A 15,174-nucleotide genomic window follows, 5' to 3' on the forward strand; every position below is an offset into this window, starting at 1 on the left:
TGGCATGGGAAAATGCTCACAGCGTATTAAAAGGTTTAAAAAGCAGGCTCTAAAATAGTATCACAGCATGATTCACATATATATATAGAGAGAGAGATATTGTTTTTGTTGGTGTCCGTCTTATAGGTTCAAGACTGAAGAGAAAGACTTTTCAGGGCCAACATTTGGGATGGGATTCTGGTAATTTGCATTGCCTCTTTACTTTCATATATTTATACAATGAACATGAGTTGCTATCGATAAAAAGAGAGAAAAATAAATTTTGAAAGAAAACAAGAAAAAAATTGGACTGTAACCTATTTGGACTGAGCACACACACACACACACACACACACACGGAGGAGAGAACTCTGTCAACTCTAAAGTGGTCTGTACATTTGTGATGGATTTATTATTAGTGCAAACATGACTGTTATAAATCTCCGGAGTCTCCAGGCACCTCAGATGCAAGCCAACGTCCTCTCAGAAATGACAGAGTGGCTCTATTATTAAGCCCAGGGAGCAGTGCCCGGTCCACTGCCATTAATCTTATATCTGCGTATTGAACAGCGGAGGAGTGAAGCGCATCTGGTGCTTGGAGGATCAAAGATGCTCCTTGATCGATGATATTGGCACATCCAGACGGTCATAGATCTGCCTTTGCCCTGAGCCCCATGCTTCAAGCCCTGACGGACCCCCCTCTGCACAAGCACCAAGTGGGGTGCTGTGGCCGCCCTCCCAGGACATTTTATTCAGTGGTGGGTGCCCTGCATCTGCAGTAAATTCACTTCCCAGTTACTTTTTTTTTTTTAATCTGAGCTAAAGGCAGAGTCAATAATTCATCTTTCCTCATGATCCTCGTGCCGTGTGAGAGAGCCGTCAGCGTGGGTGAGAGTGTTTGTGAGAGAGAAAGTACTACAGGGATTTGTAAAAAAATATCCACCAAGGAGATTAACTACGGAAGAGACTAGGTATGCACAGCCTGAGCGTTCACCTCTGTACATGCGTATGTCCTAGAAGGTGCATCTGGGGGGCTGGGGGGGGGACTACATCCCACATTTACTGTGTGTCTATAGGTTAAGAGAACCATATTCCCTGCAGAATAAATGAATGAATGGCCAAATGAAAGACCTGACAGACAGACAATCAAGCAAAAAGCTATGCCCTCTGGTTTCATAGGAACTTTTGTTATCGCAGATCCCTCTGCAATTGGGGGGCAGCCTCTGCTCCCAGGTCCAGGGGAAAGGTCAGACATGACTCAGGCTGGGCTGCTCTGTCGGATTCTGGGCCACAGTGTCAGCCAACACCAGCGGGCACCCAGGCTGTCCGCCCCGTGGCCCTGCGCAGGCGCTGTTCTCTCCCCCAGTGTCACCACCATCAGCGGTCGGGGTCTCAGGAGTCTGGCCTGGAGGGTCGACCTCCCAGGTTGGCCTCACGCCTCTGCTCTCTGCAGACCCCACCACCGTCGATCTAGGTATCTGCTTGGGGGACAGGTGTCCGGTGGGCCAGCAGCGAGGCCACATATGCCTTCTTCAGGCAGTCAACGTGCAAGAACAATCAGGGGTAGAATCACAGCCCGTGAGAAGGGCAGGAGAGGGACTGGGATATGAGTCAGAAGAGGCCAGAGCACGTTAAATGCCGGGCACATACCATTCAGATTCAGATTCCAAGTTATCTCCTACTTACTGATTGTGGCCTTGAAGTCAGCAGGTGTGGGTTCAAGTTCTGCCCAACCATCTACTAGGTATGTGGACTTGGGCAAGTTTCCTAACCTTATATGCCTCAGTTCCCCCATCTGTTAAAAGAAGTTAATAATAGCTGCCTCCTAGGGTTATTGGGAGAATTTAATAAGATGAAACATGTAAATGCTTTTAGCACATGCCTGGCCCAGGCAGAGTAGAACTCAGTAGATAATAACTATTATGCTCATGACCTATCAGAACCCCTGAGAGAAAGGGTGTAATTGTTATTGCTCCAATTATACTGATGAGGAAACTGAGGTGCAGACGGCTGTGAAGTCTACACCTTGCTTCTCTGTGAGCCTTTGTCAGAAAAAAACCTACAAAAACAGAAAAACCTCAAACCACTCAAGCACAATGGCGCCCTCTGCTGGCCACCTGAATTAGAAATCCAGCCGGTAAGTGAAGGCGCAGCGGGAAGTTGAAAGCCCCTCAACCAGCCTTCACAAACCTCCTCCCAACTGGACCCAGCAGATCCCTCGTGGGTCCCACTAGCCCTGTCCTTGTCTCGAAAGCCAGAGGCTGACAAACCACAGAAGGACTGTCTTTTCTCTGAGACGCAAGTGCAATATACAGGTTGGCTGGAAACGGTTGTGAGGCAAACTACAGGGTCCTGCCCACCAGGATCCCCAAAGAGTAGAATTCCAGCCCCTGCTCCCCTGTATAAAAAAACAAAAAACTGCACTGCGCCCAACCCCGGGGCAATGGCAAAAAAAGGGGGAGATGAGGCCACTGTGAAATGCATGGATGATGATGTTTGAACAGTGGCACTTGGCTACCTAGAAACCAGTCGCCCTTCTTCTTACCTCGCCAACCCCAATTTAGTTCTGGCAACGTGCCCAGCTAACCAGCTCGCTCCCCAAACTTGCTCACATGTTTAAGGTTGAACATTTTGGGGGAAAAAATAAAGAAGAAGAAAGATCACCCTTTATTCTACTACCCAGAGACCGTCACCTTCAGTACTGCCGTGCATTTACATCTAGCCTTTTGGGGATTCATATACAGTATAAACATTTTTTAAAATCATACTATCGCCCGGCCGGTGTGGGTCAGTGGTTCAGCGTAGACCCATGAACCAAAAGGTCACTGGTTCGATTCCCAGTCAGGGCACATGCCCGGGTTGCAGGCTCGATCCCCGGTAGGGGGTGTGCGGAGGCAGTGGATCAATGCTGTTTGTCTCTCATTGATGTTTCTCTCTCTCTATTCCTCTCCCATCCTCTCTTCCTAAAAATCAACAAAATCATTTTTTTAAAAATCATACTATAGATACAATTCCATGCAGCCTTTTTCACTGAACATCGTGTCAGTGATGAATTTCTCCAGGCCCTGATGGCGTGAATGTTTGTTCCTTACCTGGGTCTACGGCAATTACAGCCTCTAGCTCTCTGATCTTCTGCACGGCCGAAGCGGATGTGATGCTGTAGTGCAAAGGATCTTGGGAAATAGGATGGACCTCTGGAATTCCCTCTGGGCTGAGACAACCGGCTGGAGCCTCCAAGTCCTTCAGGTCAGCCATAACCGTGGAGCCCGGTGCGCTGGTGAAAGCCAGCGGGGTCTCTAAAACACACAGCAAGAGGGATGAGCCCACCCCTTCATCAAGCCCAGTGCATTCTGGGCTAGCCTGCTGTTGATGGACAAGAGAGCGCCATGCACCGCCTCCCCCAACCGCACTCCTTGCACCCTTTGTTGGCACTATCGGCTGGCTTATGGCTAAATAAGTTCCACTCAAAACTTGGTGCCTTCAAGTTTTAGGAAAGCGAGGATGAGGTGAGTGTGGGAAAACCAGTGAAGTTCAGCCACAGCTACAGGTGGGGCCCTCGGGGCCCCATCAACGCAACCCCAGGGACATCGGAATGTACCTCCTGAACTCTTACAATGCATCAACCATTTCGCTCCCTTTGCAGCAAATGCTCTGTTTGCTAACAAACAGCTCTCTCTGAACGGAGCTTCTGTTCTTCTCCGAGCACTTATGTTTTGCTTTCGTTTAGGCTAATTTTGTTCTTTGGAAAACTCTCTCCTGCTAGCTGACAGCGATGGGAGGCACTCTAGCCGAATCTCTGAGAACATGACTCACCATGGCAAACACACTGCAGTTGGAGATGCAACTTTATCCTCTCCAAACCTGCATCCGCAACTCTAAGACAATGATAGCGCTGAGACAGGACGGGGGTGAGGCCCAAGACCTCACCTGTGCCTGGCACATAGGAGGTGCCCAAATATTCATGTTAAATAGCCAGAACCCCATGGGTGTTGGGGTTTATGCCTCATCCGCATGTCAGGGATGTCTTTTCCTCTCATGAGGCCATTCTGATAGCCAAGCTCCCATGAATGCTTTCCAATAAATGGAAAGTGACACTCAGTTCTACGATTTGTAGCTCATGTGTGGCAGACACTAGAATGTTCCAGTGTCTACGACAACGGGCGGCAATCGTTATATTTTTATGTTTCACTCACATCCCACCCTCACCGTGAGCTAATTGGGGCCCTCGTGTGGCTCCTCATTGTAACATCACCCTGGGCCTTTGGGAAAATGTACTGCCAGTGTGGCTTGCAAACACCATGTGGAGTGGGTTTGTTTAGTCCTGTTGTCTGTTTTCGCCTTTGCTTTCAAAGCCACACCAACCTCCAAAATGTCTCAAAAAGTCCATCTAAAGGATGGCCCTTGGACCTAGCTATGAACCTTCTGAGGAGAGAAATATGTTTAATCAAGACGATTGGAGCTGAAGGACAAGCTACTCTGGTGGGACTCAACCTGGGATGAAAAAAGAAGCCAGAGACATCTTGGCTGTGGGCTGCAGGTCTCTGTCACATGACTTCCCTCCTTAAGTCACTGCACCGTGAGCCTTCCCTTTCGGAAACCACAGACCACCAGGTTCCACCCTAGGCCAGAGCAGTTGCCCGCAGAAGCTGGACGTACGGTAGCCGCTGACCGCTTCGAGACTGGTCAGCTGGGAAGGCCAGAACACCGGGACCTCCCCCGGCTGACACGGCACAGGATCCCCGTAGTCAGGTCTGGAAAGATCTCGGATTCCCAGCAGCTCTGCAGAGGGAAAAGGAACATGAATTCCACCAGGGCCTGCCCTGGCAGCCCGCATTTGAGTTGAACTTGTGGAGAAGTGCATGGTTCTTTCTCCAAGAGGAACTCTAGTCACCGGGTTGCTGTAGATCAGCAGTTCTCAACCTGTGGGTCGAGACCCCTTTGGGGGTTGAATGACCCTTTCACAGGGGTCACCTAAGACCATCGGAAAACACATATATAATTACATATTGTTTTTGTGATTAATCACTGTACTTTAATTATGTTCAATTTGTAACAATGAAATTGGGGGTCACCACAACATGAGGAACTGTATTAAAGGGTCGCGGCATTAGGAAGGTTGAGAACCACTGCTGTAGATGGTCCTGGAAAAGGATGGGTGGCACGGGCTGATTGCATTGTCACAGAATGCAGGCTGTGTCTGACTTTGTGACACAGCCGAGCAAGTTCAATGACACTAACACTCACTCGCACCCAAGGCCCAATCCCAAGTCCCCACCAGGCCCTCTGAGAGCCTCTGAGAGGCTGGAGCGGCCTCCATGCCTGGATCTGCTCACTCACTCTCAGAGGTTTTTCCTCTGAGTTCAGATGCTGGGGATCAATGGGTTTCAGCTCACGTGAACATTTGGAAGGCAGCTGTGTCCCAGCCAAATACGCCGCTGAACAACAGCCCAGATTCGAGGCGGCTCTGAGCTCAAGTCTCAAGACAAATAGCTCAGCTGCCACACTCCACCACCTGCTTCCCCCGCCCCAGGTCCACCTGAAGGTCACAGGAGCTGTTCTGCCCAGGGCAGCCCCTTGAACCTGAGGGGCATCTGCTGACCCAGCACAGGTAAGGCAGCTGCGGGAGGGCCAGCTTCGGGAGCTCAGGAACAAAGCCCGTTCCCGTCTTCTCGGGCCGGAGCCCACGAACAGCTGTCAGAGTCATGAGCGAGCCTGGCCACTCACCTGGGTCGCCGATGTGCACGGGCTGTCCTTGCTCACCCAGCAGGGAGCAGCTGGCCTGCACCAGCCTCTCCAGCTTGTCCTTGGGGACAGGCCTCATGGTGACCACCAGAGGGCAGCAAAAGCCAGCAACGGTGGCACAAGGCACTGTGGTCTGCCAAGAAATCAAGTTTTTAAAAAAAAAATGTTAAAAAATAGAATTAGCACAGAACGGAGCTCTGAGTACTGAGAGTTCAAGGCAGTGAATGAGGTAGGTAGGAGGTCCCAGTAGCTCTTCTACAAATATAGCTTCTACTCCCATGTGACACACAGATGAAGAAGTTTGCTGGTGATGATTGGTCTGAGACAGAGAACCTTAACTTTGTGGGTGCCGTGGACCCCTTTGGCAGTCTGGCGCAGCTAGGGAGCCCCGTCGAAGTGATGTTTTAGACCACAGGAAAGGAAATGCATTGGATCATAAGGGAAACCAATCATACTGCACACACTGTTATCAGATGATGAAAAAGTGTGACCCAGCAATCTGTGTGTCTCTGCATTAACAGGTTAAGGAGCAAGACGACAGGCCTGCTGTGATAATTTTGAATTTGTGATCAGCACACAAGATGATCCTGAGATGTCTGAAGACCCGGATAAGACATGGAAATGCCTGTGGTTCCTTGGGGCAGCCACCGAGTCGCAGATACAACTGCATTTGTCGCCTGCATTCATAATCGAAGGCCGCGCTCAAGGTCAGTTTGAGGCTCTGAAAATACTAGTAAAAACATGACTTTTCTTTCCATCCAATTCCATGGAATCCTCTGAATGTTCTCCGTGGGCCTCAAGTGGCCAGTGGGCCACAGCTGAAGCCGCTGGGGGCAGCGGAGCCGAGGAACACCCGGGAGCGGGAGGCACCAGTCGCCTCGGCCTCCTGAGCCCGCACAGGGATGGAGGCCTGTGCCTGGACCCCGGGCCCTGCCTCGCTGTCCTGACTCAGGAGAAGTGGCCCAGGATGGCCTGTGTGACTGACTTCCTGGTGGGTGTTTCCCCCTGAATGGCACCAGGGCCCTGCAGGGGCTTGGGACAGATGTAGGGCATGGCCAGGATGTCATCTGCTGGGACCGTGTTGGCGGCCAGATGAAACCTTGGGGAACCTGCTGAATAACAGCACCCGAGAGGGCACAGGCTGGGGACCCTCTCAGGAGGCAGACAGCGATCCCCGAGGGGTGCCCTTCATCCGCTCGAGGCCGCCGACTGACTCGCAGGTGGCTGCCAGGCCGTGTCTCCAGGAGCCAATGTGCAGAGGCGTCAGCATTAAACCGAAAGCTGCTCGGTAGCCACTGGGGCCATGAGTGTCGGAGAGAGACCCTGGCTCGGCACGCTCTCCTCTCGGAGCACGTCCCCCCAGGCCAGGGGTTCTCAACCTTGGCTGCACATTGGAATCACCCCGAGAATCTTTAAAATCCTGGTTTCTGGGCCTCATCCTCCGGAAATTCTGTTTCTTTGTGATGGGGTGGGGCCACAACATGAGTAACAGACAAACAGAATTTCCGGAGGATGAGGCCCAGGAATCAGGATTTTTAAGAAGATTCCCAGGTGATTCTAATGCGCAGCCAAGGTTGAGAACCGCTGCCCCAGGCACGTTACCTTGAGCCTTCTCTCTCCTAAGCTCCATGGGCCCTACCTTTGCCTCTGTCACTTGTTCCCTGAGCCCATGTCTTCTATGGCTCACTTCTGCCTCTGTGACTTGCTAAATGAACTTCCTCTGACAGTTGGGAGTCTCGACTGTGAATTCTTTCTCAGCCAGAACTCGGTACCCACTTGACTGTGAATTCTTTCTCAGCCAGAACTCGGTACCCAGGCTGCTGAACCCAAGTCCGGTCTGACGCCACCCGGCTAACATCTGGTGCTGTTCTTGCCGCCAACACAGTGACTCAACTCCGCTGCTGCAGCACGAAGCAGCCGCAGACAGTGTGCAAATAAAAGAACAAGGAGAAACCATGGCTCTGTGAGCGCGGCCTGGCAGAGACGAGCACCCCTGCAAAGCATCGGCCCACGGCCACCTCCACTGACGGCATCGTACACCTGGGAGCCAGGAGGCCCCGGCTCCCGTCGGGCCTGGGGACCTGGGAAAGTCCTCAGTTTCCTCACCCAAAACGAAAGGCCGCAGGTGATGGGCCACAAGGTCTTCCCAGCTCTCACCTGCAAATGGGGGCTGTGTTCTGGGGCCAGACCCTGCCTGGGCCCTGCCAGCAGCGAAGGCTCTGCCCTGCCCCCTTCCCTACTTTCAAGAAAACCACGCAGGCACCTATTTCGTGCGTGAAAAGCAGCTTGCACTGTGGGCAGCCTTGTTTATTGTCAGAATCAGCGCGGGCCTCCCTGGCAGGAGCCCAAACCAGACAGCTTTCAGCTCAAGGTGAGATCCCCAGAGTGAGTCCTCCGTGAAGAGACCCGGGCGGGCCGTGGACGCTGGCTGACCACCGACCCAGCCAGGTACCTTCTCAGACCTCACACCATGTCCAAGGGGTGGTGAGTGGAACGAGGGAGTCTGGTTCCTTCCCCATGGCATGCGGCGGCTGGAATAAAACCTCGGAGACACAGCAGGGAGGCAGCCCTAACAGCGGGCACATCCGGGAGGGGGACCACTCTGAGTGTGTGTGACCGCCGGCGGCCGCCTCTGGCCCAGAACATGACCCAGCTTCCTGACAGAGGCAGCGGATGGCCCGGCTGGGGCTCCGCCACAAATCCCCAGCATTTACCCAGCCGGGCACATCCTCACTGATGCCAGGACGAGCGAGCCAGGAAGGGTTTTCAAAAATCCCACTGAGCTGCCCTAAGTTAAAGAAGCCAGACAGCCCTCGCCGGTTCGGCTCAGTGGTTAGGCTGTCGGCCTGTGGACTGCAGGGTCGCGGGTTGATTCTGGTCAAGGGCATGTACCTGGGTTGCAGGCTTGACCCCCAGCCCCTGTCAGGGTGCATGCGGGAGGCAACCGATCGATGTGTCTCTCTCACATGGACGTTTCTTTCTCTCTGTCTCCTGCCCTCTCTCTAAAAATCAATGGAAAAATATCCTTGGGTGAGGTTAACAACAACAACAACAACGAAGAAGCCAGACAAATTCCAAACAGGTTTGGTTTATGGAGCCGCAGCGATCTGTCTGAAAGGGCTGGATTCCCACCCCAGGCCACGCCGGGTGCCCACGGCAGTCCGGGGGGTGGGCAGGAGAGAGACTCGCTCGCGGAGGTTAGCAGGTGCAAGGGTGGCTGAGCTGGGGCCAGCGCTTAGGCCTCCTGCCTCCTGAGCTGCTGCTCTCCCAGCACAGGAAAATACAGGGTGAGCCACACTTTCAAGTCGTTCTGCCCTTGTGGACTGTGTCCCTACCTTGTATGCACCCACGTGGCCGTGGCCCGGAGGGTCTCTTCTGGGGAGCCCCGCTTTCTCCCAGGCCCCTTCCAGGGAGGCGCTGCAGCCCAGGAAGAAGGTCACCATGTCCTTCAGCTGCTCCGAATACTCCTCCAGCGAGGTCAGGCTGCCGGTGCAGGCACCGAACTCGTACTTGCGGAACTGGGGACGGTCCATCCTGGGGACACAAGGGGAAGTTCGCAGGCCCCAGGCTCAATACGGGCCTTGACCAGGCATTTTTAAAAAGGACCAGGGCAGCGGGGGGACGTTTACTACTATGGAATACTATGCAGCTGCCAACAAGAGGAGTCTCTCATTCTTCGGGACAGCATGGAGGGACCCGGAAAATATTATGCTAAGTGAATATTTATGTCAGTCTGAGAAAGACAAACATCACATGATTATGGAATAAGGAAGGCCATGGCGAGGCCTTCTCACTTATTTGTGGAATCTAATGAACAGAATGAACTGACCAACAACCTAAGACCCGAAGCAGGGAGGCATGGAACAGACTGATATACCTCAGTGTGGGGTTGGGTGGATGAGAAGAGATAAACCAAAGAACTTATATACTGTTATCCATGGACAGGGTAGCGAAGACCTGTGGGAGGGAGAGCAGGGGCTGGGAGGAGGGGGAAAGGGGGGGAAATGGGAGGTATCTGTAATACTATCAACAATAAAAATACATTAAAAAATAATAAAAAATGAAAAGGACCAGGGAGAGGGAAGAGGGCGTCTGGGGCTGAAATTTCTGGCACTGGCACTGCGGCAGGCGATGCAGTTTTGAGCAGGGGGCCTTGCTGGCGTTTTTCAGGTCTTGCCAGATTGGAAACGATTAAGTCAGCATGCATATAATATAGCCCCTGCCCCATCCTGTTATAGTTCCTGGAACCTTACCCAAGACCAACCCAACCAGCAAGAAAAATAATAAATAAATAATAGTGGCCCGACTGGTGTGGCTCAGTGGTTGAGCATCAACCCAGGAACCAAGAGGTCATGGTTGGATTCCCAGTCAGGGCACATGCCTGGATTGCGGGTTCCATCCTCAGTAGGGGGCGTGCAGGAGGCAGCTGATGGATGATTCTCTCTCATCACTGATGTTTCTATCTCTCCCTCTCCTTTCCTGTCTCTGAAATCAATAAAAACATATTTTAAAAAAGAAAAGAAAAAAACAATGGTGTTCTCTCTGCTGTCGAGGCAGGGCCCGCAGACAGAAGGAACAGAGGACACATGGGCTGGCCATGGCGAGGCCTTCCTTGTTCCTTAGAGAAACGTCTGCAGGGTTGAAAGAGTTTGGTTACAAGCCCGTTCTTCATTCACTCCAAAGCCGTTTGCCGAACCGCTCCTCCGTGCCGGGCGCAGACCCAGTGATGGGGCTATGGTGATGGAGAGGGCACAGGCCCAGCCCTTAAGAAGCTCAAAATCCTACCCTGGCAGGTGAGACTCCATTGGAATCAGAACCGTGAGTGCTCACAGTCTAGGTAGAGGAGTGGCACAGGGAAGGGAGAGAGTCATTCTTCCCCACAAAGCGGGAGGTGCCGGAGTTGGGCCCTGAAGGATGCATAGGAGTCCACCAGCTGGACAAGGAGGAAAGCACAACCTAGGCAGAGGAACAGTGGAGGCAGCTCAGTGGTCTGCTCTGCGAGTCCCCGAGTTGGGAGCATGGGAGGTGCTAGGGAGAAGGTACGTGAGCTGGCCTCGGCCCAGGGGGGATCGCTGGAGTCCACAACATGGTAACAGCAGAACATTCCCCAAAGTTTTCTCTTGGGGGAGAGGGCTGGGGGGTTGGAGGTGACCAGACATAGTGTCAGGAAAAGTCACTCCAATGGGACCATTTTCTTCCTCGTGCTGTGCAGACAGGGTTCTGGCTTTGGTGATGACGTGGCTGGAGGGCAGTGCCAGTGGGCTTTCTCCAGGGCTGGGCTTTCTTGGTGATTCCAAAGATTTTACCTGGGGCAGGGGCAGGGACAGGGGCAGGGGCAGGGGCAGGGGCTAGCGGTAGGAGTGGGATCGGGGGGAGGGCATCTCCTTCCTGAGTAACAGTCACGAGCGAGCCTCCGTGCCAGGCTCTGTGGGGTCGCGAAGCTGGACAGAGGTCCCTGGTGACAGGCACCTGGCTGCAGCATCGGCCCTGCCACCTTTAACCCCACTAATCTGCGCATTTACCTGGTGCCTGAGACGGCGCCCAGGGCAGGCAACGCCCACTTGCCCGGCTCGCTGCGGCCCAGCAGGGGCAGGGGGCCACGGTTGGCCTGGCAGAACGTCTCAAAGGCCGGGGCAAGGGCCCTGTGCAGGACCACCACGCTGGCCGGTCGGGGCCCTGGGTTTGGGGAGAGAAAGAACACACAGTCAGGTGCTTCTCGGAGGGCCTTCGTAGTTTAACTTCCTACTGCAGCCCAGCGCACACAGAAAAGTGCACGTGAGCGTACAGCCCGCTGGTCTCAGGGGAGGAACACACCCACGGAACCAGCATCCAGGGGAAGAAATCAGACATGATGAGCACCCCAGAAACCCCTCGCTCCCCTTTTAGCCATCTTACACCCCTCCCCCTGCAGGGGCAGCCACTACCCTGACCTCTAACATCACACATGCCTTTGCCTCTTTTTCATACGATGTTCTTCATGGAGTGGCATCGTGCAGTGTGGGTCTTGGGAGTCCAGTTGCTCTCATTCAACAGCATGTTTGGGGGAACCAGGCATATTGCTGCGTTTAACCGTAGTCGGTGCATTCTCATGGCTGTGTGGTGCATTCGCTACCACAGGGTATCTGCCCCAGACTGCTGCCGACGGGCATCTGCATGGCTTCCAGTGGCCTTGTTACAAATGGTGCAGTCGCGACCATTTTACCACATGCACTTGGGGGTATACACATGCATACTCCTGCTTGGCATAGGTAGGGTACGTACATATTCAGCTTTGGTACATACAGCTAAGCAGACCCAGAGTGGTGGTTGGTACCACCACTGCCCACCCACAGCGGCGTGTGGGTTCCTGGTCGCGCCATCATCTCCCCCACACTCCGTATTCCTGGCCTTTTGCCTTCCGGCCACCCCGGCAGGTGTGCAGAGGCGTCGCACTAGGTTTTTATTTGCATTGCCCAGGTGCTGAGCGTGAGTGAGCGTCTCTTCAGATGCTCCACTGGCCACTTGGATGTCCTTTCTGGGAAAGAGACTGCCCATGTGTTTTGTCTGGGCAGATTCTCGGCTGAGCGGCTCACAGAGTCCTGGACTCTCCCTCCAGAGACGTCTTAGCGGAGCCGTAGAGGAAGGCCCCACTTGCCTGCCCCGACCCCCTCTGGTGGCGACCACCCTCCTCTGGAACGAGAAGGCCTTTGGCTTTGGAGGTTTGAATCCCGAGCCTCCCTCTGACCAGCGGTGTGACCCTGGGCTCAGTTTCCCTCGGGTAACATGGCAGTGATCTCCCGACCGCAACGAGAACTCTGCGTGTACAGTACCTAGCAGACGGGTGTTGAGGAAGGAGGGGTGGAGTTACACTCAATGGAACCTTGTACAGACATTTAAAGTTATGATACGGAAGAAATGTTTTATGATATGAAGAGATATTTGGGCTGTATCATTAAAGGAATGATACTAGGTAACGAAAGTAGGTTCAGCACATTCCCCTTTGTAAAAAGTCCATGAGAGCCTTGACCAGGTGGCTGGGTTGGTTGAAGTGTTGTCCTGTACACCAAACGGCTACAGGTTCGATTCCTGGTCAGGGCATATACCTAGGTTTTGGGTTCAATCCCTGGTCGGAGGCAACCAATCGATATTTCTCTCTCATCGATGCTTCTCTCTGTCTTTTTCTCTCTCCTCCCTTCCTTCCTCTCTCTCTAAAATCAATAAAAACATCTCCTTGGATAAGAATTAAAAAATTAAAAAATAAATCGAGAGAAAGAACTAAAAGAAAATACATCCACATGCTAATCGTATTCTAAACTGTACCCAGTAATTAGGAATCATTCTATAACTGGAGGGGAAAAAAGTTATATTTAAAAAAAGGATTATTTCCTTTAAAAAGACCATCCCAAAGAAAAACATAATTATGCTCTTTTGGAGAAATAACCTTGGGCACAGTCCTCCTACATGCCAGCCTTGCTCTCTCATCCTGTGGACATTCTTTTCCGCAATAATATTGTCAGCTAATATTTTCTGTGTGCTTAGCATGTGCCAAGCTGTCTGTGCCAAGCAATTTGTCTATGTAATCATCTGCACACACGAGGAGAATAAGGCTCAGAGAGATGGAGTGAATTTCCCAGGGTTGCACAGCTGGTGCATGGCAAAGCCAGGATGCAAACCTGAGACGGGTGGCCCGTGAGTCCCTGGGGGCACCAGGCCTCGCTAGGCTGGGTCTGCCCCCACCTCCGGCACTTTCCTTCCCGGGGATGGTGAAATGGAGCAGATGCCGGGTGTCTGCTGGGAAGAGTCTGGGGCTGGCTCCTGCTCTAACTGCCTGGAGCTCCTGATCGCGAATCCTCAGTGCCTGCCAATGCCACAGACAGACTTCCAAAATGAGGACAAACCGGACGCTGCCAGCTGCTGAAAGCCCAAGGAAGCCGGCTGCCTGTCTCAAGCAAGCCCAGCGAGCCTCCAAAAATAAGCTGGAATGAGGGGGAAGGGAACCGGGCCAGCCCAGTGGCCTCGCATTCCCCGGCCACCCCCTTCTCACCTCCAACGCTGTTGTGAGAGCAAACGGGACCTTTAAGACCCTAACTCCGGGAGGGGCGACGCGCACAAAGCTTCTTTGTTTCCTCTCTAATTATTGCATAGAGTTCAGAGCCACTGCGTTTTGGTTTTGTCCATCTCCGCTCTGGCCCTGGAGAGTCCCCATTAGCAACAGGACGTGGAACAGAGGGCTGAGTGGTGCCTTTTTGAGGGGGACCGACGAGGGGAGGGCTCTTGATGGTCTGATGGGATTTCTGCACCCACCAGGGTTATGAAATTTGGCTGCAACTGGGGTCAATGACAACTTTGACATGTTTTCTCTTGCAGGATCTTTTAGAGCCCTGGGTGTCACTCTGGGGAGACAGTGGGGAGCTGGGTACCCCCAGTGAAGATCAGACCAAGGCAGGGAGGCCTGGTCCGAATTTGAACCAGGTTAACATGCTGCATAGCCAGGGGCACTTTTACGGGAGGGAAACCCTCTCATCGTCCGAGGCCGTGGGTGGTTCTGCCTACGAAGCTGTGGCAACCAAACAGAACCACGTGGTGCCAGTCCCACCTGTGGGCAGGTATTCACACCCGAGGCTGGCCCACGTGCCAGCTCTGCTGGGAGGCTAAGTAGCGACCAGAGCTGACAGCATTCTGCTCTTACTTTCTGTCTCCCGTGCGACGCTGGGCATCTCTGGGATTCCTGCGCCCTGCACAACCAGTATCTTCAAAACTTCACGACCCAGGGAATTTCTCTCTCTCTCTCTCTCTCTATTAGTTTTAATTTTAATTTTAAAAAAACATATTTTTATTGACTTCAGAGAGGAAGGAAGAGGGAGGGAGAGATAGAAACATCAATGATGAGAGAGAATCATTGATCGGCTGCCTCCTGCACGCCCCCCACTGGAGATCAAGCCGCTAACCCGGGCATGTGCCCTGACTATGAATCGAATCGTGACCTCCTGGTTCATAGGTTGATGTTCAACCACCGAGCCACACGGGCTGGGCTTTTTCTCTTTTTTAAAACATCTAGCACCACTCACCCCGAATCGTGCTGGACATGTTTCTGATGTTTGGTTTCTTTTGTAGAATCAAACTCCTTATGGCAGCAAGAGGGCAGGACTTCAGGTGGAGTGTGAAGGTCATCGGGACATCCTTTAATGGGCTGCAGAGAGTCTGGATGAGGGAACGAAGGGGAACAGATGAGAAAGCACAGCTCCCTTGAAGGCGGCAATTCCCCATCAGATGCCCGATCCCGTCCAGTCCTGGCTGTTCCTGGCCCAGCCCCGGGATGTGTATCGGTTGTAACAAGTTCTTGTCCCTCCCCCACCCCTTTCCTGTCTCAGTCTCCAGAAATTCCGAACACTTCAAGACCTTTGCTCATGCTCTTCCCTTGGCCAGGAATGTCCTCCCTCCCTCCCAGAAGGCCTTTCCATCCCTCATAACTGG

At 52.9% G+C, this 15,174-nt stretch overlaps 1 protein-coding gene across 1 annotated transcript in view; it reads right to left on the reverse strand.

Moving 5' to 3' along the window:
• Positions 1-14,883, reverse strand: part of DGLUCY (D-glutamate cyclase) — a 43,773-nt gene extending 28,890 nt beyond the window's left edge. The window contains exons 1-6 of the mRNA XM_081105494.1: positions 14,769-14,883; positions 11,244-11,397; positions 9,057-9,255; positions 5,704-5,854; positions 4,636-4,758; positions 3,072-3,275 (exon numbers count right to left, since the gene is read on the reverse strand). Of these exons, the coding sequence (XP_080961620.1) occupies positions 3,072-3,275; positions 4,636-4,758; positions 5,704-5,854; positions 9,057-9,255; positions 11,244-11,397; positions 14,769-14,871 (934 nt within the window). The 5' untranslated portion in view covers positions 14,872-14,883. The remainder of the gene's footprint in view (positions 1-3,071; positions 3,276-4,635; positions 4,759-5,703; positions 5,855-9,056; positions 9,256-11,243; positions 11,398-14,768) is intronic.
• Between the last annotated feature and the right edge of the window lie 291 nt (positions 14,884-15,174).

Source organism: Myotis nattereri (assembly GCF_964212035.1).
Source record: "Myotis nattereri genome assembly, chromosome: 1".
Lineage (NCBI taxonomy): Eukaryota > Metazoa > Chordata > Mammalia > Chiroptera > Vespertilionidae > Myotis > Myotis nattereri.